The following is a 23,827-nucleotide window of genomic DNA, read 5'->3' as shown; positions in this document are numbered from 1 at the left end:
AATTGGGAGATAAAAAAACTCGACCCGCTAGGGTAAGACCTCTCCGAAGACATTGTGATTAAGGTAGAAGACAACCTCTCACGCAGGTCGAGAAAATCCTTGAACCCCCACTCCACCCAAACACATCACCGCAACACACGTGAACTAGACCGGTCTTAGACCTGTGCTTTAAAGTTCAGGGGGTTAGGGGATTTTTTTTTAACGCATAGATATACTAAACCACCTCCGGCCAACAAAACTAAACCACCTCCGGCCAACAAATTCACACAGTAGGAGATCGAACACTAGCCCGCAGGGTGCGAAGCGCACCGCTAGACTAACTGAGCTAGCGTTCGATGGCAATTGGGAGAAAAGGTCTCTGTGTGTGTGTTCCAAATTAGTAAAAAGAAACTTCTCGAGAACTGAATTTTCAGTTTCCCTCTTTCTTGTTTATGCACAGCAAGTGTAGTTACGTTTAGGAAACGTTTTTGAAAATTAGTATATAAAGAATATTTGCGATGTACTCGCGTTGATTTCCTCTTTTGTACTTCTGGCTTCTTTTGCGGAACACACGTGCAGTGCCTTTTTTGAAAAAAGAAGTATACATAAGTTTTGTTCAGCACAGCAGCTTACCCAAAAAGTTTGAATTAAAGGCTTTCCAGATGGTTGAAATTAAAGCTCGTGCCGTATGAGGGAGTCTGTAGTTCTATACCATGCAGCTTCCCTTGCTAAATTTTGTGCGGCCGGTGTCCCTTGAAGAGTTGAAGTGACTGGAGTGAAACTGAAATTAAAGTTTGATGCGAGTCTCTAGTGACGATCACGGCAATAATTCCGGAGCTTAACAAGGGACGACTTCTCCCAAAAAAAATGAATTTGACATCTAAAAGGAAACTGCTTTTCGCTGCAAGTGTTCTGCTTTCCGCTTAAAATTCAGAAAATAGAATGTGCTAATAGGTCAACTACAGAACCGTCGGTACTGAAACCATGACCTTTCTGAATGTCTAAATCATATACATCTGAGACTAAGAAGTTACAGCTATCTTACCGGTGACATCTATTTATACATGCATGGTTGTGCTCCGAATTGACACGCATGCAGTCAAACGGAAATGCTCTACTTGATGCATACTATTCATGGCCCCAAATTAGAATCGTGTGGATCAAATGACCAGTAGTTTAACCATTTAGTTACTATTAACAACACTTCCTTCACTCGTTAGTACTGGCTCATGGCAAGCCATTGAATGGCTCATGGCAATGCATACATGTTTTCATTGCAACCCATGCATGCTCATATATGCTGCAAGTTTAAAGCACACAAACGATGCTATTCACTAGTACATGCAGCATGTGTAGATCTTTGGATCAAATTCTTAATGCACATGTATATTTATTTGAAGGGAGATGAGAGGGTATTTCCGGGAATTTCTATTTCGCGAGCGCGCGCCAGGAGGCTCGCGAACTGGACAGCTCCAAACTTTCCTTTTTAAAAAAGTTTTATTTTCCGCAATTTTTTTAGAAAGTTATAAAGTTGTATATAAAACTATTATGTATAACTTTTATATCCAAAATTTTTTATAATATCTTTTCAGTGGAATTATTGTTAGAGAAGTTTTGAACAAAATTTTTAGGTATAATTTATCCTTATAATTTTTAAAATAATTTCATAGTGATAATCTTTAATCACAAATTCACATAAGAATAGTGCCAACAAAAGTTTACGAGTACAATTATAATTAAAATTTCTCCGCACAACTTTTATAAATAATGTGTACAAATAAGCACGTCATTGTAAATTTATACACAAAACTTATTCCGCACAACTTTCTTCCTAACTCTTTCTAGATAAACTTTTTAAACATATGAATTTGATTAGATATACAGTTAATGGTTGTAGCTACCCAAATGTTAAATAAGAAAGATACAGGAAATTGAAAGGAAAGAAATATATACTAATGATCTTCCAATGGTAATGATTGTTAGTACTCATATGTTGAGAAGAAAAACTAAAAGGAAGGCATGACCCGCGTGGAGTGGAGCACGTCGGGCGCATCGCCCGCTAGTGTCAGCTCTAGTGAGAGATGGTTGAATTAGATTTTGCGGTATTTCCACCCACCCATGATTGTTGTATTCCTTAAATCTAGCAACCATCGCATGTAGCCCTAAATAACATGAATTATTTTTGTTAATTGCATGGGAGACTTTTCGTTTATGATAAACTTGTGTATCAACGGGTACTCCCACACCGGCTAGTAACTTTAATAGACATAAGTATCAAAAATTCATAGAAAAAAGTAGGACCATAGCTAATAATCAAAATTACATCAGAACATTTGAGTTGCACACACCCATAATTCATATGGAAGCCAACAAAACTTAGAAGTACTCTCTCTGTTCCTAAAAGAAATGCCACTCTCGCTTATTGAGGAGTAAAACAATTTCAAATTTAACCAAATTTATACAAAATTATATTGATATTTATATTACAAAATAAGTATCATTATATTAATTTATATAATATATGTTTATTGTAAATTTATTTGACACATAAATGTTAGTAATTTTTATATATACATTATCAAACTTAAAATTATTTAACTTCTCGGGATGCGAGAGTTGCATTCTTTTGGGTAAGGAGGAAGTAGTATTCTTCTATTCTTAATATTATGGTCCAAAGCTTAACATACATGATTTTGTAGGCATGCTTCTCCTAAATATATGAGGATGTTAGTTAAGTTGTTGCAATAAAGTTAAAAATTCAGTTGACACATTTTTCCAGCTAGTGAAATATCAACCGTAGCCATTCAGTTTTGTTCCCATAAAGGATTGTGCGTTTATCGTTTCCACGACAATTTTAACCAGAACCAGCTAAGCGGTTCGCTTGATTTTGTGCTACAATGAAAGAGAAATTAGCATGTACAACACAGGAGTACTACATCATAAAAATTTTGTAGTACCAATGGCTATTATGATTTGAATATGTTAAAAAATTTGTAGTACCAATGGCTATTATGATTTGAATATGCCGAATTGATGGCTGAATGTTTTTTTATTATTGCGAGAATTTCTAGAACCTTTCTTCTTTAAGGAAAAGCTACGCGTCACTTGAGTGATTCTGTTTCCTCCGTCACTCGATTTTGGCAGCCATTCGATTTGAATTCTCATCGATCTCCTCCCTCCGTTGTGTATTAGGCGCTCTCCTGTCTTTGTGGCCCCCCAACACCGACGCTGTTTCTTGTTTTTACCTCCGCCCCGTGGACCCAAGTTGTCAGATCGTTTTGGATTTTTTATTCGTAACCGCGCCATTTTTTTCCGGCTACATTCCCGTTGCTTCTATTTTCATTTTTCATTTTTGGTTCCCCCCTTCTGGTTTCGCCAGGGAGAGGCGATTTCTTCTGCTGTAGCTTAGCACAGGTGATTCCCCTTCGCCCCCGGCGATTTTGGAGGTCAGTTTCCTCGTCCTTGCCATCTCTACCTGGCTGTGATCCTTCTTCTCGTTGTCTGCTCCCTCCCCCCCCCCCTTTGTTTCTCCATTTTCTGACTTCGTGGGGGATTTTGAGGTGTGTTTTGAGTTGACTCCATGGCGATGCGCACTTTGTCGGCGCAGGGGGGGTGGCCGCTGCTGGCACGGATGTCGGGGAGGTTGCCGGGGGTCTCGACATGGATCGATGGGATCGTTTGGTTCAGTTGTCCTCACCTTTATCTCCATCCTTTTTTCTCAGATCCGAGGACTTTCTCGGTGATTGATTTGGGTCAGTTTTTCCATTGATTTAAGGCCTAGATTTGCGCCTTCCCGAATTGATTTTGGGCTGGAGACGGCGCAGGTATGCCTGTGGTTGTGTTTGCATATGCGCCGCCACCCCTTTTCTTCTCCATGGGCCATGGCGTTTTGTCTCTGCTGCCACTGCTTCTCTCCCTGCATTCCTCTGTTTCCGGTTCTCTGTGCCTCTGTCTCCATGGTGTTTTGCCTCTCTCTCTCTCTCTCATACATGCTCCATGTGCCCTTCGATCCTGGGACCCGGCCTTGTTGTGCCTGGACCTTGTAACGCAGCCGAGGGAAGAGCAGATTTGCCAGCAAGCGGAGAGCACGAACCTGCAGCTGCTGCTTTGGAGCCGGAGGCCATCTCTCTCTCTCTTTCAGTTAGCTCTTTTTTTGCTATTTGTCTTGATGTTAATTTAGAATAGAATTTTTTTTATTATTTTGATCCAGTACTTTTGTTTATTGCCGATTGATGTGGTCTGCCTTTTGGCTTAATACCTTTTTCCTCCCTTCATGTGCAGCATACAGATTTTAGGATATTTCTTGTTATTGTGTGATTCAAAGCATTTTTTCAGTTGTGATGATAGGTTGCATATAGAGTTTAGTTACAGAAATATTTTGTTTCAAATATTTGTGATAATCTTGTTTGTAGCTATAGTTTAAATTCATCTAAGCTTATTTGTCCCTCACACTGCAGATTTTAGGATGCATTTTTTACACCTATTTATTGCTAGCCTACTTTTTTTATTTATAATTTCTTCATTTTTGCTATATAGTGTAATGTGTTACTGTTTAATTTCTCGGCTAATAGAGTACTTCTGTTTAATTTGGTTATTTCAGTTGTTCATTTTTATCTCTGAAACTCCTTTTTTATGCTAATACCATAGTAGGCTTTGTGTAGTTCCATGTATGATGTTTGGAATAACCTATTAGATTCAGTTCTATGCTTATTTTAGGTCTTCAGCTCATATAAGTGTTGCACAACTTTTGATTTTCTTCATATCAGTTCGCTGTGTTTATGTTTGCTCTCTTTATTTTCTTTATCAGATGGTTCGGAAGAGGTCCAATGTTTGTATCAATATTGACAGTTCTCAAGATTGCGATTCCGTTGAGTCTGAAGATATATTTGGCTCTGAAGATATCTTTGACTCAGAAGATAACCATAGCTGTGCTTCTCATGGAATTGATGTAAGTGCTGCTATTATTTTTTTATAAACGTTACTATGTATTTTTTTTGTTATGTAATTATATTTTTTTTGTCTGCAGCATTCTCATGATGGCGATCATGAAAGAATCAAACGAGCTGCTTATAAGGAAGTTCTTAAGGATGTGAGTACATTTTATTTTTTTATTTCTTTATTTCTTATTATTTTTAACTTAGCTTTTTACATTATAATTATTTTTTTAGTTTGCGGATATCAAAATTTTGAAAAGGAAGCTGGCATTGTCTCTTAGCCGTGAGGTAACTTTTCTTTTTCTTTTTTTAACTCTGTTCAACTTCTTATTTTTTAGCTCATCCTAGAATAATTTTTGTTTTCTCCTTTTGTTAGGAGACTAAATCTATTTCTGTCAAGCCTAGCAAAGATGCTTTCACAAGATTTTCTGTTTCCACTTTCTCATCTGTTGTTGAATCTCTAACACCTGAGAATAGGAAGGTTATTGAAGATTTTGGCTTTGGCAGTCTACTTCAGTTTGATAGGTGTTTTGTACCAAGCAAATTTGTGAAGTGGGTAGCTAGACATGTCAATTACAGATCTGCTAATATTGTTTTCAATGGCAAAGTTATCTCTCTTACCAAAGAATCAGTGCATTTAGTTCTTGGATTGCCACTGTCTAACAAGTGTTTTCCTTCGGATCCATCTCTTGGGAAATCAATTGTCTTGTCTAAGTTTGCGAAACAGTCGATCCCACCTGTTACATTCTTTTCTAAAAAGCTCATTGATCATGAAGTGTTGTCAGATGAAGAGGTTTTCATATGTTTCATTATGGTGGCAATGAATAGTTTTCTCTGTTCAAACTTATCATTGACCCCTAGCCCAAAGTACTTTGGAATTTTTGAAGACATTGGTAATGCTAAGGATCTGGATTGGTGTGGTTTTGTGCTGGACTGGTTGCTTGATGGTGTCAAAAGCTTCAACAAGGCTAAACATTCTGATGGAGGAGTTCTTCCCGGCTGCCTTTATTATTTGGCTGTATGTATATTTGATCCATATCTCTCTTAATTTTTTTTCTCACCTTTGTTATCTGCTTCTCTAATTTCTGTCAAATTGTTTCTTCTTTTGTATTTTAGGTTTTGTACTTGGATTATGTTGATTTTGGTGCTCGTCAGGTCCCCCTGTCTGTTCCTCGTATTAGTGTTTGGAAAGGCTCAATGATTAGGGATTATGCAGATTTTGATTCGAAATCTCCTGGCTGTTATGGGTATCACCCACTTCTTGACATTTCTCGTACATGTTTTTCTAAGGTATCATGTTTTTTCAGACTTACTTATCTTACATTTTGTTTGTTTTTTATTATTTTTTATTTTCTCTACTTTGCAACAAAATATTCTTTTTTATAGGATCTTAGGTTCATTGGCAATCCCACCTCTCTTTCATTCGGTGATGATTTCAAAGAGAAGCTCGATACTTTTGCTGGCTGCACACTCCCTGAAATCTTGAAGATGGATATTTGCAAACTCATTCAAAATCATTGTTTCAATTCTGGCTTATCCATTAATTTGGATGTCCATTCCGTTAATGCCTTGCCAGATAATCTGAAAAGTTGTTTTTGCAAACTGTTGACTCATGCTTACTCTATTGACTCCCGATCACAACAGTTGGTTTTAGATCTTATGAAGCTTGTTGCTGATACTATTGCTACTGGTGATGAAAATATTAAAGAGGACAGTTCACAACATGTTAATGCTGCCACCCAACTTCAGAACTCTCCTAATGTTAAATATCCAGGTAAATTATTCTTTCATTATGCTTTATTCTCATTGTTACTAGTTTTAGTTTGTTCTATAACTTCTTAATTATTTTTTCATATATATAGATGCCATCGATCATGTTCACTGCTCCCAACAACACACCTCAAACGAATATGATAACTCTAGTTCAGTTGCAACTACTAGAGTTGGACAGGTTATTACCTAGCCCCCTTTTTTGATTCTTTTTTAGTCATTTTAAGTTACTCATGCCTTATGATTTTAGTTAATCTTAATCTTTTTTTATTTTTTTTATCAGGTCATTTGTTCTCCTCCTGTCTCTGGTGATACTACTGTTCATGATTTGAAAAGACCAGTTCCTTTACCCACCCCCAATTTGTCTTGTCCAAATATCAACAGTCAGAAAGTGAATGTAAATTTCTTTTCTCTTGTCTCGGTACTCTATTATTTATTAGGGATATTAAAAAAACTTACTATGTTTGCACATTTTCTTTTTCCAGCTTGATGCTCCCTGTGTTGCTAGAGTTATGGAGAAGTTGACTAGAAACAGTTAGTTAATTTTGATTTAGTTATATTTTTTTGGTCAGTAGTTATGTTTAGTATTCAGTTAATTTTTCATCCCATCTTCTTTTTGCATTTTAGATTCATCCACCCCCCTGTCTGTTCACAAAACGACCCCAAGATTCGTCCCTCCACCACTTGGCTATCCCCCTACTCGTAAGTTTCTTTTTCTTCTATTTTTTGTTTTTCTACCATAGTGTTATCCTTTTTTCTCCCAAATGCCTGTATCACCTTTTTATCTGTATGTACATGCAACTTTATCTGTATATATAGTTAACTTTTTATATGTATATAGACTTTGTTTGTATATACAGTCAGCTTTATTTGTTCTATAGTTTTTCAGCTATATGTTCATGTTAGCTTTTTCATCCCTTCGTCGCTAGGATATTAGAAGCTTCTTTTTTTCATATTTTTTTTATAATGCCCCCCTATAGCTGCCTTTTCTTGCCCCCATTCATCTGATGTTTTGACTTTTATATAATTGTAGATCCTCTATATCGTTCTATAAGCCAAAAACATGATTCTACAACACCTCTTCAGCCAATACAGTCTGCCCCAACAAAATCTCCTGTTGATCCATCAAATTCTGATCGTCCTAAACGTTTGAAGAAATCAGATAATTCTGAAGTTGATGGGGATTCTCCTAGTGATGTTATCTTGATTGATATTGAAAACAGATATGCCCCTGATTCAATTTCGCCCTCCCCAGTTCCTGGAATGCGTAGATTTTCATTTCACCGGGTATGAGCTTTTTTTAATTGTAATTATTTGTTTTTTTTCAATCTTTCCCTAATTCCCTTTGTATTGTTTTACTCGTTTCTGTAGAAATCATCTGGAAAAGAGAATATCCCTCCTGCTTCTCCCCATAGAGTATGCCATTTTTCTTTTCTCCTTCTTCAATTGGTATTTTAAATTTTGTTTTACCTATCTTTTTTTAACCATCTGCCAGACTCCTATTGTGATGCAAACATTGGATTCCACTCCTCATTCATCACCAAGGTCAAAGTTCAGTGGCTTCAAAGAAAATAAAAAATCATCTCCTAAAGTATGTTCTTTTTTTTTCTCCCCATTAATGTTCCTGTATTGACATTCTAATAATTGTTGTTCATATTTTGGCTCTCAATAATGTATGTTCTTTTTTATGATTGTTTCAGGTCTGCCCAGATATCGAGATTATCGATGAGACAACTTTATCTGACACTGTCATTCGAATGACTAAAAGATCTGATGAGATTTATAATTCCAATCTTCAGAAATCTGGAAACAATGCAAATATATCTTCAGATGCTGGTTGTTCTGGCCATCATTTCAATCATCAGTTCTCTGTACTCTCTCAGCAACATAGGAGATCTGATTTAATAACTGGTGGCAAATTGCCTATTCATGGTCCGAGGAGGTTTTCAAAACCAGCCCCCATTTCAAACAGTGGCTTTGTTCCTGCTTCTAACGTTTTTGTTGTTTCTAAGTCTGAGGTTGAGAATTATAACATCATTTGTAAATTGGCTTCATCTCAGTACCAATGGTTTGTATTCCATTTATATATTCATTTGTTCAGTTTTTTTCTTGTTGCTCCTAATGAAGCCTGCAGGTTCCTTTGGTGAAGTCTTTTTCCCTGATTTTTGTTTTCAAATTCTTTTTTTCAGTGAGGATGCTGTTAATATCTTTGGAGTTCGATGCACGTTCTGGTCTCTTGGCGATTCATTGAAGCCTGGTGGTTTCATCAAGTCTTTTTGTTGTTTCTGCTTTTTGCTTCAGTCTGTTCCAAAAGCCCAATGGCCATCCTGACAGTTTAAAGAGGCATTATTTCTTCCCAAACATTGCTGTAAGTTCTCAAACAATTTTTTTAAAGCCCTTTTTTGAGTTTGTTATTGAATTACTTCCTTTTCATTCATTATTAATTTTTAAATTTTGATATGTTAGGATAATCTGTTGAAGGACTATGATGAAGCAGATCAACAGGTTTTGTCTCGTGCTTTTACTAAATCTTCCAAAGCCAGACCTCTTAATCATTCTAATATGGTTAGTATTTTTATTACTTTTAACTAATTTTTAAAATATATATACCTGTTCATTTTTATTTTGTTTCATTTAATTGTCTTCAATTTGTTCTACTTCAGTTGTTCTTTCCAACTTGCTTCGAAGACCATTGGTTTGTATTCATAGTCGATCTAAAGGACAGAAAGTATGTCATCCTTGACTCTTTGCATAAGCAAAATGATGATTTTCAAGTTTTTATTCGTGAAAGATTGGTTAGTATTCTTGTTTTTCCTATTATATTTTTTATCCCCCTCCCACATCATCTATGAATTTTCGCATTTATCTTGTAATGACAATTTCTTTCTTCAATATTTTTTTATACAGAGATCATCTTTTCAGCATCACTGGGAGAAGTACATGCAGGCGGACATGGGTTTCAATGATTTTGATTTTGTATACCCTGCCGTCCCCGAACAACCTCTTGATAACAAGTTAGTACATAGTATTTCTAATTATTTTTTGTGCATTTTGAGTGTATTTTATGAGATTTTGTTCAATGTTTTTCATGTTGCTCTCTATTTTTGCACTGCAGCACCGATTCCGGGATATATGCAATGATGTTCATTGAACACTGGACCTCACGAATATCTGCTCTGCGTTATACATTCAGTCAGAAGGACATTCCAAATATAAGGATCAAGATTGCCAATGATTTGGTTTTCCAACCAAAAAATTCTGGAATGAAGCATCGTGTCACTGATTTCAGAACGGTTATATTTTTCTCTACCTCTATCTTTCATCCTTTTCCCATCTTTTCCATTTTTTATACTTCCTGATTTTAATTTTGCTTGTAATGCTATTTTTTTGCAGGATAATTAAAATGACAGCATTGTTCCTAGATAAATAATACCATGTTTAAGCTAGTAGAAGCATAGTAGATTTTTAAGTACTATTTTTTCAGTCGTCACAAGTCTGTAGTGCTCAGGTTTACAACTTTTTGTAACAGAATAGATGAATGTCAATGCAACAGATCCCCCCCCAATCTATGAACTCTCTATTACATGGACTTTTGCTCCTTTATATACATGTCTGTGCTGTCTATATATTTTTTTGAATATGCTTCATGTCTTCCTTCTCCTTCCTTTTCCCATTTACTTTTTGTCTCAAGATCCTTCAGCTTCTGGTTGGATCACTGTGCGGACCCTCTTTTTGCTTTTCGCGACTAGACCTGCAAAATTCAGTTTGTATTAATATATTTCAGTTAATAGTTTTATTTCCCTATATCTATTTTTTTCACACATGTGGCTTACTTGATGTTTGTTGTTGTTTTTTGTTCTCCTTTGTTGCTGCCTTGGCCATTTTAGCCCTTTCCTGCTCCACCAGTGGTTTTAACCTTGTTGGGTTTTTTGGTCTCCCCTTTTGCTGTATCCTTTTTGGATCCTGAAGAATAACTATCTCTCCCACGTTGTTTGAAATTGATCCTCCATCATCGTGATGTATTTCTGACTGTTCAGTTATCACTAATGTTGTTTGTCTTTCTTTCTCTTCCAACAAGAAGTCCAAATGTTTGTTCAGTCTTTCAAACTCTTCATCCAGGTATTGCATCCCTTCTTTTGTTTTTGCTCCTTTTGATGTCAATAATGCAGCTTTTCTTGACAGCATGTTGAACCTTAGCAATTCATGCGTAGCATTCCCGTCAATATCTTCTTGAATATGAAATTTCTTTTCCTTCTTCCTCCAGCGGTCTATAAAATATTTCTCTGGTATTTTATTAATTTCCTCTTCAACTATCACTTTCAGGATGTGAGCACATAGGATCCCGTCCTTGTTGAATTTTCCACAAATGCAACTGAATTCCTCACAACCCTCTGTAAGGTCAGTAAGAACTATATATTTCCTTATCCTCTCTCTCTTTTTCAGCTGATTTGCTTTATACCATACTTCAAAGCACCGCCCCTTTTCTGTTTCCTTGTATTTGTACATTTCTGTCTGCCTAAGCTGATTTGAAAATTTGATATATATGTTCCTGTTATATAACTCCACAGCTTGCTGTTCAATAGTGTAACCATACTGTATCTCCTTTGGCATTTTCTGCTTGTTGAAATTGTCCTCAATTTCTTCCTTATTCTTTATTGTATCCACAATTCTTTGGTACTCCCTCAGAAAACTGACTATGCTATATGTAGGCCCGACATTATCTTTGAACCGAGCATTTGTCCCTTCACTCCTCCCGGTGCTTTGTATGAATGGGAAGAAATCATTTTTGAAGTACACTGGTATGAATCTTTTTCTTGTCTCCCACATTTTATTGAAATATTTGTTCTTCTCGAGTTTGTACTCTGCAATCATCCCCTGCCATAACATCTCAAATTCATCTTCCGTTACCGAGAAGTTGACTATATCTTCAAATTTTTCTGGTAGTCCTTTATTGACTGCAAAGCATCTCAGATTTTTGTTGTAGCACTTTGATTTGATATGGAAAAAACAATTTCTATGCTTTGAATTTGGAAAAACCTTTTCTATCGCAGACCTCATTGCTTTGTCTTGATCAGTTATGATCGATTTTGGATGCTTGCCCCCCATTGATTCAAGAAATGTCTCAAAAATCCACTTGAATGTTTCTGTTGTTTCATCTGACAGAAAGGCACAACCAAGCAAGCATGTATGTGCATGTCCAGTTATTCCAACAAACGGTGCAAAAGGAAGATTATATCTATTAGTCATGTAAGTTGTGTCAAAACTAATACAATCCCCATATTCCGCATACCACTTTAATGATATTCCTTCTCTCCAGAAGATATTTTTCACTTTCATGTCATTGTCCACTTGAAATCTGAAATAGAATGTTGAATCTTGCATTTTCCTTTTCCTGAAATATTCCATTGCTTGAGTCATATCATTGCCCGTCACTTCTCTGTTAATTTTTGTACGCATATTTTGTACATCCTTTGTCTTGTATGGGAGAGCTATCAATCCTTCTCTTAGGTATGATAGTATAGCTATCATTTTCCTTGTTGGAATGTTGTAATCATTTAAAGTCCCTATTATGCCTTTCTCCATGTCAGTCATATATTTCCTCCCACTGAACAATTGGTTTCTGTCCTTTGGACTTAACTCATGGTTGTGCTCTAAATCCAGTCTTATCACTTTCCATATCCCTGCTATTTCTTTCACCACCATGACACATTTGCAATCAGTTCTGACTTGCACATTTGTTTTTCTTTTAGCTTTGTCATCATTACTTGCCTCTCGCAGCAATGTTTCATCCGCCAGCTCTATCTGTTCTTCCTTTTTTGATTGCTTCCCATACCTATGACATTTCATTTCTTGTTTGTAGATCTCATTGTTCTTCTTCTTAGCTGATGTTCTAGCAACATGTGCAACCACAACTTCAAATCCTGCAAGGAACCCATAGAATGAGAAGAAATGGTGAGCTGCATCCCTGTCTTTGAATTCCATTCCAATCTGAGGTGTGTACTTGCTGTCAATATCTGCATTGTTCCCTTCAGATGCCGCTTGCTGCTCTTTGCGAATGAATTCTTCCACTTCTTCCTCGGTGAGTTCCTGACTTCCATTCAGTTCTGCCTCATTTTTATTTTCATCTGAACCATTGAATTCTTTTCCAGCATTGCTTCCTAATGTCTTCATGATTTGTCCTCCAGCAATCTGTTAGTAGAATGTACTTTGTAACTCTCGTATTTCTTAATTTGGTCTTTAATAATTCAGGAAGGAATTGACAAATGCTTTGATTGTAAAACTAATTTCCATTTACCTGCTCTAACTGCATTGATTCAAAGAGATCCTGATTGCATATAGCATCATCATTCAGCAATTCACTTTCTTGATCTTCTTCTCTTTCGATTCCATCAATCTGCAATAGATTAGTTTTTATTTATCATTATTTTCATTAGCATTAATACTTCATTTTTATTTTGAAATTGTTATTTTACCTGCCCAACTGTTACTGATGCACTTGTTCCACCCTCTTGTTCGTCATATCTTCCAGTTTTTGTCATAGGTGTCTCCCAAAACTGTAAATTCAGTAATTCCTCGATTCCTTCATCATCTTGTCGCAGTTTCTGAAGTTGTGTCTCCTGCACTTAAGTGTTAATTGAATTCTGTTCTATAATTGTTAAATATATGTTCATTTCACCGATTTCAACTTGTGTACCTCATAGTTGAAGCTCCCTGTGAGCATATCCATATAAGATCTTTCCTTTACCTAATAGATATAGTCAGATGCACAAAAAAAAATTGCATTATTAGTGTAACTGTCATTTGTTTGGAATCTCACTGTAACTTAGTTTTGGTACTTGTTTTATAAATTTTTCATACCTGACCATTGCTTGCATTGCAGACTTCTTCTTGAGAATTTCTTATTTGTTCCAACATCAATCCTGTGTAAAATCCCTGTTCAAAACAAAGTGTTATGATTTGTCTAATTGATTTGCTCACTGTTTTACAATACTTGTTGACACTGTATTTTTACCATTCCAGAGTTGCTCATATTTTCAAATCTCAGATCTGCTACCTCATTGAATATATCTTCTGAGATTGAACTATCTGTCATTAGATTCTTTGCTTTTTCCACTTGATAGGCTTCAATCTGTCAAAGAATAGTTTTATTGTAATGTCAGATAACAGTTATGATTACTCTTTAAGGATATTATACAAATCCTTGCCTCATTATAGCTGTTTCGATTTGTTTGCATGTCTTTTATGTTCTCCTTCTGTGATTCTCGAACAGATTGCATTTGGTCTTCCAAATTTGTGCTTCTTGTGTCAACTATTATTTCTTCCTGCAAAATAGTTCAGTTCAATAAAGTTAATACTCTATAGTGTGATCAGAATCTTCCTTGTTTTTTTTCAAACTTGTTTTCTACCCTTGACGTTGCTTCAATTTGTGCTATCATATATATTTCTGCTAATAATAGTCATTGCTGCCGTTGAAACTTGTTCATGCAATTCAATATAAAATTGTAATATCTGCTTTCTGTTCCATAGGAATCAAAGCCTATATTCTACCAAGAACTGATATAATGTATGAAAGTAACTTTGGCTCTACCCTTTTTTCTTCGTACATACTGATCTGAATTGAATTAGTTTAACTTACTTGTTGTTTGCTCCTGATGTGGTGTGTTGATGTGTTGGAGATCCTTCTCTGGCCATCTGTTCCAGACTTGGTGCTTCGATTCCCTTTGTCTGGTGGCTCCTGGGAGATCTGGTTCATCTTGATCTCCTTGAAGCAGAAGTCGCCAGACCCTCTTGTTCTTGTGATGATGGATTCACGTGTTCCCCAACAGAAAAGGTACTTTTTTTCTACTCCTCTGCTCTTTTCCTTTTTTTTCCGGACACCTTATTCTTGTGCGGCAAGTTGATCTTTTTCTCTGTTAATTTGGCAAGCCCAATAATCTGGAGGCCCATTTATTTAATTGGGCTGGTTTTCTATTTTTCGTTATTTCTTTTGATTTGGACCGGCTAGTTTATCCCCATTTATCTGATTTGGACTGGGTTTCTATTTATTTTTCTACCTATTGTTTTGCGTGGGCTCTGTTTCTGTTTTTCTTTTTGTTTGGGCTTTTTTCTTTTATTTTCTTTTGTTTTTGTGTGGTATTTTGGTTTTTGTATTTGGTTTTTTGTGTTTTTGTTTTTGAAATTATATATATATTTTTCGTAATTTTATCTTGTAATTAATTTTTTCTTTTCTTATTTTTTTGTGTTGTATTTTGCTTTTTTTATTCTTTTATTCTTTTGTTTTTTTGTGTGGTATTTTTTTATTATTTATTTTGTTTCTCAGTTTTGTTTTATTCTTTTCTTCTTTTGTTTTTGTGTGGTATTTTGTTTTTTATTATTATTTATTTGGTTTATTTTTTTATAGTATTTTGTATTTTATATTCTTTTTTATTTATTTTCTTCTGGTTTTTTTGGTTGTCAATTTTTTTGTGTTGTATTTTGCTTTTTTTATTCTTTTATTCTTTTGTTTTTTTGTGTGGTATTTTTTTATTATTTATTTTGTTTCTCAGTTTTGTTTTATTCTTTTCTTCTTTTGTTTTTGTGTGGTATTTTGTTTTTTATTATTATTTATTTGGTTTATTTTTTTATAGTATTTTGTATTTTATATTTTTTTTTATTTATTTTCTTCTGGTTTTTTTGTTGTCATCTCACATTGGATGGTTACAAATTTCAGGTGAGGACACCCTATGTTTCACTCAGTTTTTCCCTTGACAAATTCTAGGTGATACAAACGATCAAAACACTTGAGTGTTCGACTGTCTCAGATCACTCAAGTTAGCCATAGACGGACCCCTTCTTTATCGCGCGAATTTGAACATGCCAATCACGTATGTGCACAGTTTTTCTTCAGAAGCAACATCGAAGTGTAAGGCATCCCGTGACCGCCGCCCGCTCGGCAAGCAGCCCATACCGCCGTGCTGCGCGCACAACCGGCCGAAACATCTCCCACAATGCCACGGCTCCACCGGTCGCCTGGCCTCTGGAGACACCGTGGACGATGGGGCAGGCGAGACCCATGGACGACGGGGCCAGCCAGCCGGCAACGGTTGATGCGAGCTCGACGACGCGGGCCCTGGAAATCCGCGCTCGCTCGGCGCCTCCTTGGCTGATGGATGGCGAGAGCTCTGCGACTCTGCACGCCGCCGGCCGGCCACTGGTTCGCTCGACAGCCCGGGCCCGGCGGCCGTTGCCTTCGCGGCGGTGGCCCGCACCTCACATGCAAATGTGCGGCGCGGCGCGGCCGTCGGCATCCCGGCTGCCCGCCCTCGCACATGCGCATGGACACATCACGCGTCAGTTGCCTCTGTATCCTTCCGGAGCTAACTGTTTGTTTGGGCGAGCAGAATGACCAATAGGGGTGGGAAAATTATTCAGGGCCCTCCTTTTTCTCTTGCGTGCTTATCTTCTCCGTGTCCGGAAAAGAAAACTCGTCGACACCTGAACTACTGCTCTAACTCTACTAGGCCAAGCACAGATGTTTTTGCTGCACAGCGAGCGCGACTGCGTTTATGGAGCATTTAGCATCGTGGACCATCTTGATGATGGATCCGTGCTAATTAATCTCATAATCTGTAAACTCTAGTTGAACCTCCACATGCACAGATACTTCAGACTCCAGATACTTTAAAGCCTAGTGGAGTATATGGTACATGTACTGACTTCCCCTCAACAGGTACATGTTTGCAACACAGAAATCGTACAGGAAAAAATAGAGTGCATAATAAACCCCCCAGCCACCGGTGTCAGCTTTAAATCGGTGTCAGCATACAATAAATGAAAAATATTTCCTCACTGGTTTTGGTTTTGCATAAAGTCGCCGTTATCAGCTGACAACGACGTTAACACGTAGCTCCACCCCTGAACCTCCCCTCCCCTCCCCCCAGGCCTTCGATACAAGAAAAGTACACCCTCTATTCCTGAACAAGAGAAAAAGATAGGGGGGGGGTGCTTGGCACGGCTCCCTGAGGGACTTCTTTGGAGTAGCCGGAGAAATTGTTGCTCCTCCAAAACAGCTTCGGTTCCACTGTATTACACTAGAAAACATCACCTAAAGCTGTTTGGAGTCAGAGCCGTTTGATACAGCTTCTGAAAGAGCTCACGTGAAAGCTCCTCACTGAGCCATGCCAAACAACCCCTAAGGGCAAGACCAATGTTAATGGATCAACTGGTCCATATGGATGGGACCCACCAGTGGTTATTATAGCTATGGTAAACTCCACAATTTATACAGGCAAGGTAGAAAACAAGAGTCCCCACAGGTGACCCTCTCCGTGACCTTTGCTGTGCAAGAGTTGTAGCAAAAAAATGTTTTTTATTACTTGTGGCCAGGTCATATGGCTATGGTTGACTTTTGGAGTTAATGCTATAAAGACTGACTTCACAATGTATATGGGTGGGCTGTAAGAGTGCATTTATTGCCTAAGAGCAAGCCTAATAGATTTCGCCAGCCGCTGGCTGGGACGCGCGTGGGATGGTGATGGGCCCGCTGCTAGCTAGCTCCTCAGCCAATGGCAGAACGCCCAGCACGTCTCCGCCAGCCTCAGCCGGTGTTTTGCGAGCCCCCGCTCGACTCTCTCTCCTCTGCCACACAAGCTCCCCGCCAACCATTATACATGCTCTAAGGACTACTTTTTCACCACATTGTGGATGCCTTAAGTAAGTTAGGGTTTAGACAAGAGGCCATATATATGGTCTTCCGAAACACCATTTTGAAATTTGACTAGTAGTACTGACTATTTCGAAATTAAACTATTTTCGAGACAAATCTACTATAAGGTTTTCTAAGATCCAGGTTTGATACAGAAGAAAGTAATAGTTATGAGTGGAGGGAATAGCAAAATAATCTTTGCTGAATAAAGGTTTTTTTATAGCCAACTTGTGCCGAACAATCAAGAGGAGCCACAAACATAAGGGTATGGCGAAGCGTGTCCGTTCTGAATGCCACACAGAACCAGTTTCCAATTATAGTCTTGATCACATTGAAAAATACATTGGCACTGGGCGAGAAAGCACATCCAAACTGGCCTCCTCATCTCCTACTCTGCCAACACTTGCTGAAACACAACACCTACGGGCGGCATTGCCGGGCTTCCGGCGCCTCACTTAATTACTGGAGTGCTACCTAGTAAACGCAGCGATGATATACAATTAAGCCGGCCAATGACGCCGGAATTACAGAGCGCATGCACGCAGTAGCAGGGCTAATACTGGATGATGGAGCGGTAGTAGTTATTGGGCGCCCAGTTAGCCGGGATGACCCGGCTGGCCACCAGCTTCCTGCCGGACTCGTTGGTGACGCGCAGCGAGAAGGGCGCCTGCAGCCGGTGGTTGGAGTCCATCCTCCAGATGGATCCCCAGGACTCGCGCATCGGCGCCCAAGACCTCGAGTTGGCCTCCATCAGATCCACCTGCACCACGTCGCCGTCGCCGTCCTCGAACTCGACGAGCACCGCCAGGTACATGGGGTTGGAGCCCTCCTCGACGTGGAAGGTCACCTTCTGCCCGGGGTAGTTGCAGGGCACCCTGCATGTGACATGTTTCCATCAGTCTAGTCATCAGGCCTCCAAAGATTAGGAGCAGGTACAGTAACTGCAGAAAGTTTCAGAGCATCTACAAGGGCTCCATCCACATGCAGCACAAGTAGATTGACAGTGGCAGTGCCTATATTCTGTTCAGGTGGGGCCTGCAGATTGTGGGGGCTTGTGGCTCCGAGCAACGTGCGGCGCATGTTACCCACCTCTTGAACTGGATGTCGATGATGCCGGCGTGGCGGAGCTCTTCGTTGCGGCCGGGCTTGGCCATGGCACCGAAGGCCGTGCCGCTGAGGTCGAAGTGGTACTTGGCCACCGGGTAGTAGTTCATGTCGGTGATGATCACCGTCTCCGCGTTGCCGGAACAGGCAGCGTGTTTGGTGCATCGTATCTGGGAAAAAAAAGGTAACAAAACAGAGTGGGTCGAAACTCAGAACTGTGCTCGAGCTTTCCGTTTCCTTTACGGGCTTACGGCCGCGGCAGTAGGTTGAACTTTGTTTGATGACCAGTATATCAATCTACCTGGTAGCAGGAGCCGCAGCCCTTGCCGTCCTTGAACAGGGGCTGGTTGCCGCAGGACGTCATGGACGAGAACGGCGGCAGGTTCACGTTCTTGAATCCACAGGCGCCACCTGCATGAACACAGTACACAAATGGATGCAAGTTTGTAGATCGTTCATGAACACGGCAAGAGATCGCCATGCGCCGCCGCGCCGGCAACGGCCATCGGTGATCATGTACATACGAACTTACCGTCGTCGTATGGTCCGGCGCCGGTGGGCGCGCCGTACCAGGTGGCCCTGGCGGCCTCCCAGTTGGGGTCGGCGGTGAAGGCGGAGGCGTTAAGGTTCACCGGCGGCGGCCTAGCGCACGAGCCGTACGAGACAAGGAGGGAGAAGATCAGTGCGGCAGCAAGTGAGGCCACCTTCGTGGCGATCATGGCGGATGCCATCTTACTAGCTAGGTAGCGCTGCTACAAGCTAAGCCGGACAAGCTCGCAAGCTTGGGAGGGCAGGCAGGAGAAGAAGTTGTGCGCTGGGATGGTCAGGAACGGGCACGCTGCCGGGTCATTTATAGGCCTGGAAAGAATCGAACCAGTGCGCCGCGATCGCCATCGCATCGCAGCGGTCGTTGCGCCCGCCTTGCTTTGGTAGGGGTCACATGGCTCTGGAGGGCGTATCATGGGGGGAAGAGGCTTAGGGTCACGAGTGAACTATTAAAAAAAGTAACGGCTTCTTGGCAGCTATGGCATTTTGCGTATTTTATCAACAGTGTCACTGATCCTTCGGAACATTTTCAAGACGCTTTGTCCCAGTGCCATGAGCGGGGGAGATTCGCGCACAGCCGGATACAGAAGGAAAGACAGGTCTGCAAATGAATCATGGGAGGGCACCATCATTGCTGGGTAATCATTGTATGGATTCTGTGTACCTAATCCCTCAATGATGCGTAGCTACTGTAACCGCTATACAGAGCTGGGTAGGAAGAGAAGAGAGCTACCAAATCCGTTTCAGTTTCTCTGGAAGTTGATACTAATCCAACGATACGGCGAACACCATGCATGTTGCTGTCCGTCGTAAATCGGAAGAAATGTATGGTGCAAAGTGAATGCAGAATCCAGTTTTTTTTTTGTAAAAAAATGGTATGTGTTTGTGTGTGTCGAAGAAGCCGCCCTACAAGTTTGTGCCACGGGAAACGCATGGGCCTCAATTTTCTAGGGATGCAACTGTCTTGCAGGTTACCGAGTCTGCATGTCCTCACTCCTATCCTAATGTTTTTTGGTGGCAGTAGCTGCACCAAGTTGAACATGCATAGTGCAGACAGTGTTTGGTGTATCATGCCAATGGTACGTGACGGGATGATCCTGAATGAAGGGTGGTCCCTGAGTGTTGATTCAGTGTACTGAATCAAGTCATACAGGTTGAGGTAATCCAATTGGAGAGAATATTCTAATGAGAATTATAATGAGATGCTGCACCATTTAAGGAAATTGGCCAAACAATGTCCCGATCGAACAGCTTGCTAGGCGTGCCCTTTGCCCTGCTTGCAGTCAAGCACTCAAGCCTTACCTTACGTCTCCACTCGCTTGACTTCCTCACCGCCTATGGCTAGGAATGAAATGCAGCTATCTCCATGTTCATGTTTTATGACTGGGAACGACATAGGAATTAGAAGGGGACCGGGCACGACGCGCTTGCATTGGGTATACCAATCTTACTATTACTAATTGGAGGGTCCTTTGAAGCCTCCACATGAAGCCACCTAGGATCCTAAGTGGACACTCTAAAAAAATAGAGAAATCCTATAAATTCTCACAAAAGTTAGAAACATCCGGCCATCAATCCAACAACTCTGATTATATTAACCATCGGATCTATTATCTTTTCTAATAAATTACCCACCTATGCCATTATGAAAATAGACTAAAATAACCCCCTAAACATGTATCTAAATTATCCACATCTGCCATTATAAACAAATCTAAAGTAACCCCATAATTTTTGTGTAAATTACCCAACACATGCCTGAAGGCTCCTTTGAAGCCTCCACATGAAGCCACCTAGGATCTTAGGTGGACACTCTAAAAAATAGAGAAATCCTATAAATTCTCACAAAAATTAGAAACATCCAGCCATTAATCCAACAACTCTAATTATATTAACCATCGGATCTATTATCTTTTCTAATAAATTATTCATTTATGCCACTATGAAAATAGATTAAAATAACCCCCTAAACATGTATCTAAATTACTCACCTCTGCCATTATAAACAAATCTAAAGTAACCCCATAATTTTTGTGTAAATTACCCACACATGCCATTACAAAAATAATACAAATACCCCATAAATTTGCATATAAGTTATCAAATTATGTCATTATTATTACAAGTTAAATTACTCCTAAATATGAATGTAAATTATATAATTATAAAAAATATTAAAGTACACTAATGTAAAATTTTAAATTACTATTTCTATCATTATTAATATATTATTTATACAAAAATACTACCCACGGTATATGCCACCATATATTCATGTATGACGAAAGAGACAAGAATACCAATTTACAAACAAATAGTTCAATTAAATATATATCGAATATATATGGAGGTGTGATGCAAAATAAAATCTATTGTAATTAGATAATAATAAATATATTTTAGAGTATGTGTAAGAATATTTAATAGATGAAAAACGCAGTGAGATAGATAATTATAACTATTAACCTTATTTTTATATTAATTCTAATTAGTCCGTGTGGGAGCACGAGTTGATAGACTAGTATATGAATAAATATGGATGAAAATATTGCTAGTAGCGTAGTACGCAGGAACGGGTACTTAGATTCCGAATGACCGTCCATGAGACTGCGATCATGGCGTAACGTAGCAGCACACTAAGCACATACAACATCGGTACATGATGTACTAAACATGGGGACACAAATTATTAAAGAAAAAAGTCTACTTTTCCTCCTCAACTATCGTAAAAATTTGATTTTCATCCCTCCACTATAAAAGCGGGTTTATAATGGAGGGATGAAAATCAAATTTTAAGCGAAATAGATTTTTTATTTTCATTGTAAATAAAAACAAAATATCAAAATTTTACATTGTAAATAAAAAGTTAGATTTTCATCCCTCTACTATAGCGAAATAATAATGTAAAACCAACAAAATATCAAACATCACGAATAGTTGATCGTATAAGTAAATTAAAAAATCAGTATCGCGAACAAATGAGTCAACATTGCCGAACAATTAAATCTACGAAGCGAACAAATAAGTTGACATTTTGAAAACAAATTAGTTACACACAAATAAATAATTTCACATGAAGCATAAAATATGAAATTCTATTACATAATTACCTAGTTTGTTAGACAAAATATGAAAGAAGAAATAAAAGGAGAAGAACAAATGGAAAATTAGTATCACTGAAAGGAGGATTGCGAACAAATGAATTTGCATGTAAAAAGAAATAATTTAAATAATAACAAATATAAGTATTGCAGTGATAAAATATATAATTCCTTTATTAAAAAATTTAAAAATAAAGTGATATAAAAGAAAAGAATCTATAAATTTTAAATCGGTTGTATGAGCTCACGGAACCAATTAAAATGCAAAGTAACTTACCGTACTGTTGGCAACCAAAAAATAACCTTATCAAGAAATTTTCCATTTCTACCGGAAATACAAGTAGGGAATATGAAAATGGAAGAGAGAGAAAACAGGAAGAAAAACATACTAAATGTGAGAAGGCAAAATAATGAAAGAAAAATTATGGAAGAAAAAGTACTGTTAAGAAAATAAAAATTTTATTAAAAAATAATAAATATAAAAGAGAAAATATGAATAAAATGATTAAAATTTGGAAAAAATAGAAATAAAAAACAGAATGAAATGACAAAATGTTTTTCTATTATGAAATAATAGATTAAAACAAATAAAAAGAAACAGAAACATGAAAATAAAACATACGACAAGAAAAAAGAAGGGATAAAATGAAAATAATCAGAGTTATTTTAGTCTATTTTCATAATGGAATAGATGGGTAATTTATTAGGAAAGATAATAGATCTGATGGTTAATATAATCAAAGTTGTTGGATTGATGGCTAGATTTCTCTATTTTTATTTATTAGTCTATTTTAGTCTAAAGTAACCCCATAATTTTTGTAAATAAAAAGTTAGATTTTCATCCCTCCACTACAGCGAAATAATAAAGTATAACGAATAAAATATCAAACATCACGAACAGTTGATCGTATAAGTAAATTAAAAAATCAGTATCGCGAACAAATGAGTCAACATTGCCGAACAATTAAATCTACGAAGCGAACAAATAAGTTAACATTGCGAAAACAAATTAGTTACACACAAAGAACAGGAAGAAAAACATACTAAATGTGAGAAGGCAAAATAATAAAAGAAAAATTATGGAAGAAAAAGTGTTGTTAAAAATAAAAATTTTATGAAAAAAATAATAAATATAAAAGGGAGAATATGAATAAAATGATTAAAATTTGGGAAAAAATAGAAATAAAAACAGAATGAAATGACAAAAAAAATTCTATTATGAAATAATATATTAAAAGAAATAAAAAATAGAAACATGAAAATAAAACATACGACAAGAAAAACGGAGGGATAAAATGAAAATAATCAGAGTTATTTTAGTCTATTTTCATAATGGCATAGGTGGGTAATTTATTAGGAAAGATAATAGATCCGATGGTTAATATAATCAGAGTTGTTGGATTGAAGGCTGGATTTCTCTATTTTTGTTTATTAGTCTATTTTAGTCTAAAGTAACCCCATAATTTTTGTAAATAAAAAGTTAGATTTTCATCCCTCCACTATAGCGAAATAATAATGTACAACGAACAAAATATCAAACATCACGAACAGTTGATCATATAAGTAAATTAAAAAATTAGTATCGCGAACAAATGAGTCAACATTGCCGAACAATTAAATTTAAGAAGCGAACAAATAAGTTGACATTGCGAAAACAAATTAGTTACACAACAAACAGGAGAAAAAACAGGAAGAAAAACATACTAAAT

The 23,827-nt window shown here is 37.8% G+C and overlaps 2 protein-coding genes and 1 long non-coding RNA gene across 3 annotated transcripts; 2 read left to right on the top strand and 1 right to left on the bottom strand.

Annotated features, from left to right (window-relative positions):
- The first annotated feature begins 4,221 nt into the window (after window positions 1-4,221).
- Window positions 4,222-6,755, top strand: LOC120689112. The gene is made up of 7 exons (XM_039971447.1): window positions 4,222-4,927; window positions 5,006-5,068; window positions 5,148-5,201; window positions 5,290-5,931; window positions 6,030-6,203; window positions 6,558-6,687; window positions 6,730-6,755. Exons 1-7 carry the CDS (start codon window positions 4,787-4,789, stop codon window positions 6,753-6,755), a joined length of 1,230 nt encoding a protein of 409 aa, XP_039827381.1. The 5' UTR covers window positions 4,222-4,786.
- Window positions 6,756-9,345: 2,590 nt separating this feature from the next.
- Window positions 9,346-9,933, top strand: LOC120690515. The gene is made up of 3 exons (XR_005681794.1): window positions 9,346-9,478; window positions 9,591-9,697; window positions 9,799-9,933. It is a non-coding gene; the product is annotated as an uncharacterized LOC120690515 (long non-coding RNA).
- A 7,702-nt stretch (window positions 9,934-17,635) lies between these two features.
- LOC120690514 (expansin-B3-like) lies at window positions 17,636-19,310 on the bottom strand. Its single transcript, XM_039973192.1, has 4 exons — window positions 19,004-19,310; window positions 18,773-18,882; window positions 18,457-18,641; window positions 17,636-18,242 (listed from the first exon to the last, which is right to left on the bottom strand). The coding sequence occupies exons 1-4, from the start codon at window positions 19,200-19,202 to the stop codon at window positions 17,921-17,923; spliced, it is 816 nt and encodes a 271-aa protein (XP_039829126.1). The 5' UTR covers window positions 19,203-19,310; the 3' UTR covers window positions 17,636-17,920.
- Between the last annotated feature and the right edge of the window lie 4,517 nt (window positions 19,311-23,827).

Source organism: Panicum virgatum, chromosome 9N, assembly GCF_016808335.1.
Source record: "Panicum virgatum strain AP13 chromosome 9N, P.virgatum_v5, whole genome shotgun sequence".
NCBI lineage: Eukaryota > Viridiplantae > Streptophyta > Magnoliopsida > Poales > Poaceae > Panicum > Panicum virgatum.
Note: the sequence above shows the minus strand (reverse complement) of the source record. Positions and strands in the feature narration are given on the sequence as shown.

Bases quoted from the DNA above. Each gene is read 5' to 3' on its own strand.
- LOC120689112 (XM_039971447.1), top strand. From the start codon at position 4,787: ATGGTTCGGAAGAGGTCCAATGTTTGTATCAATATTGACAGTTCTCAA. The intron at 5,932-6,029 runs GTATGTATATTT...TTTGTATTTTAG, and splicing joins GCTGCCTTTATTATTTGGCT to GTTTTGTACTTGGATTATGT. The intron at 6,688-6,729 runs GTAAATTATTCT...CATTGTTACTAG, and splicing joins TCCTAATGTTAAATATCCAG to TTTTAGTTTGTTCTATAACT.
- LOC120690514 (XM_039973192.1), bottom strand. From the start codon at position 19,202: ATGGCATCCGCCATGATCGCCACGAAGGTGGCCTCACTTGCTGCCGCA. The intron at 18,883-19,003 runs GTAAGTTCGTAT...GTGTTCATGCAG, and splicing joins CGCCGGACCATACGACGACG to GTGGCGCCTGTGGATTCAAG. The intron at 18,642-18,772 runs GTAGATTGATAT...TTTTTTTCCCAG, and splicing joins GCTGCGGCTCCTGCTACCAG to ATACGATGCACCAAACACGC.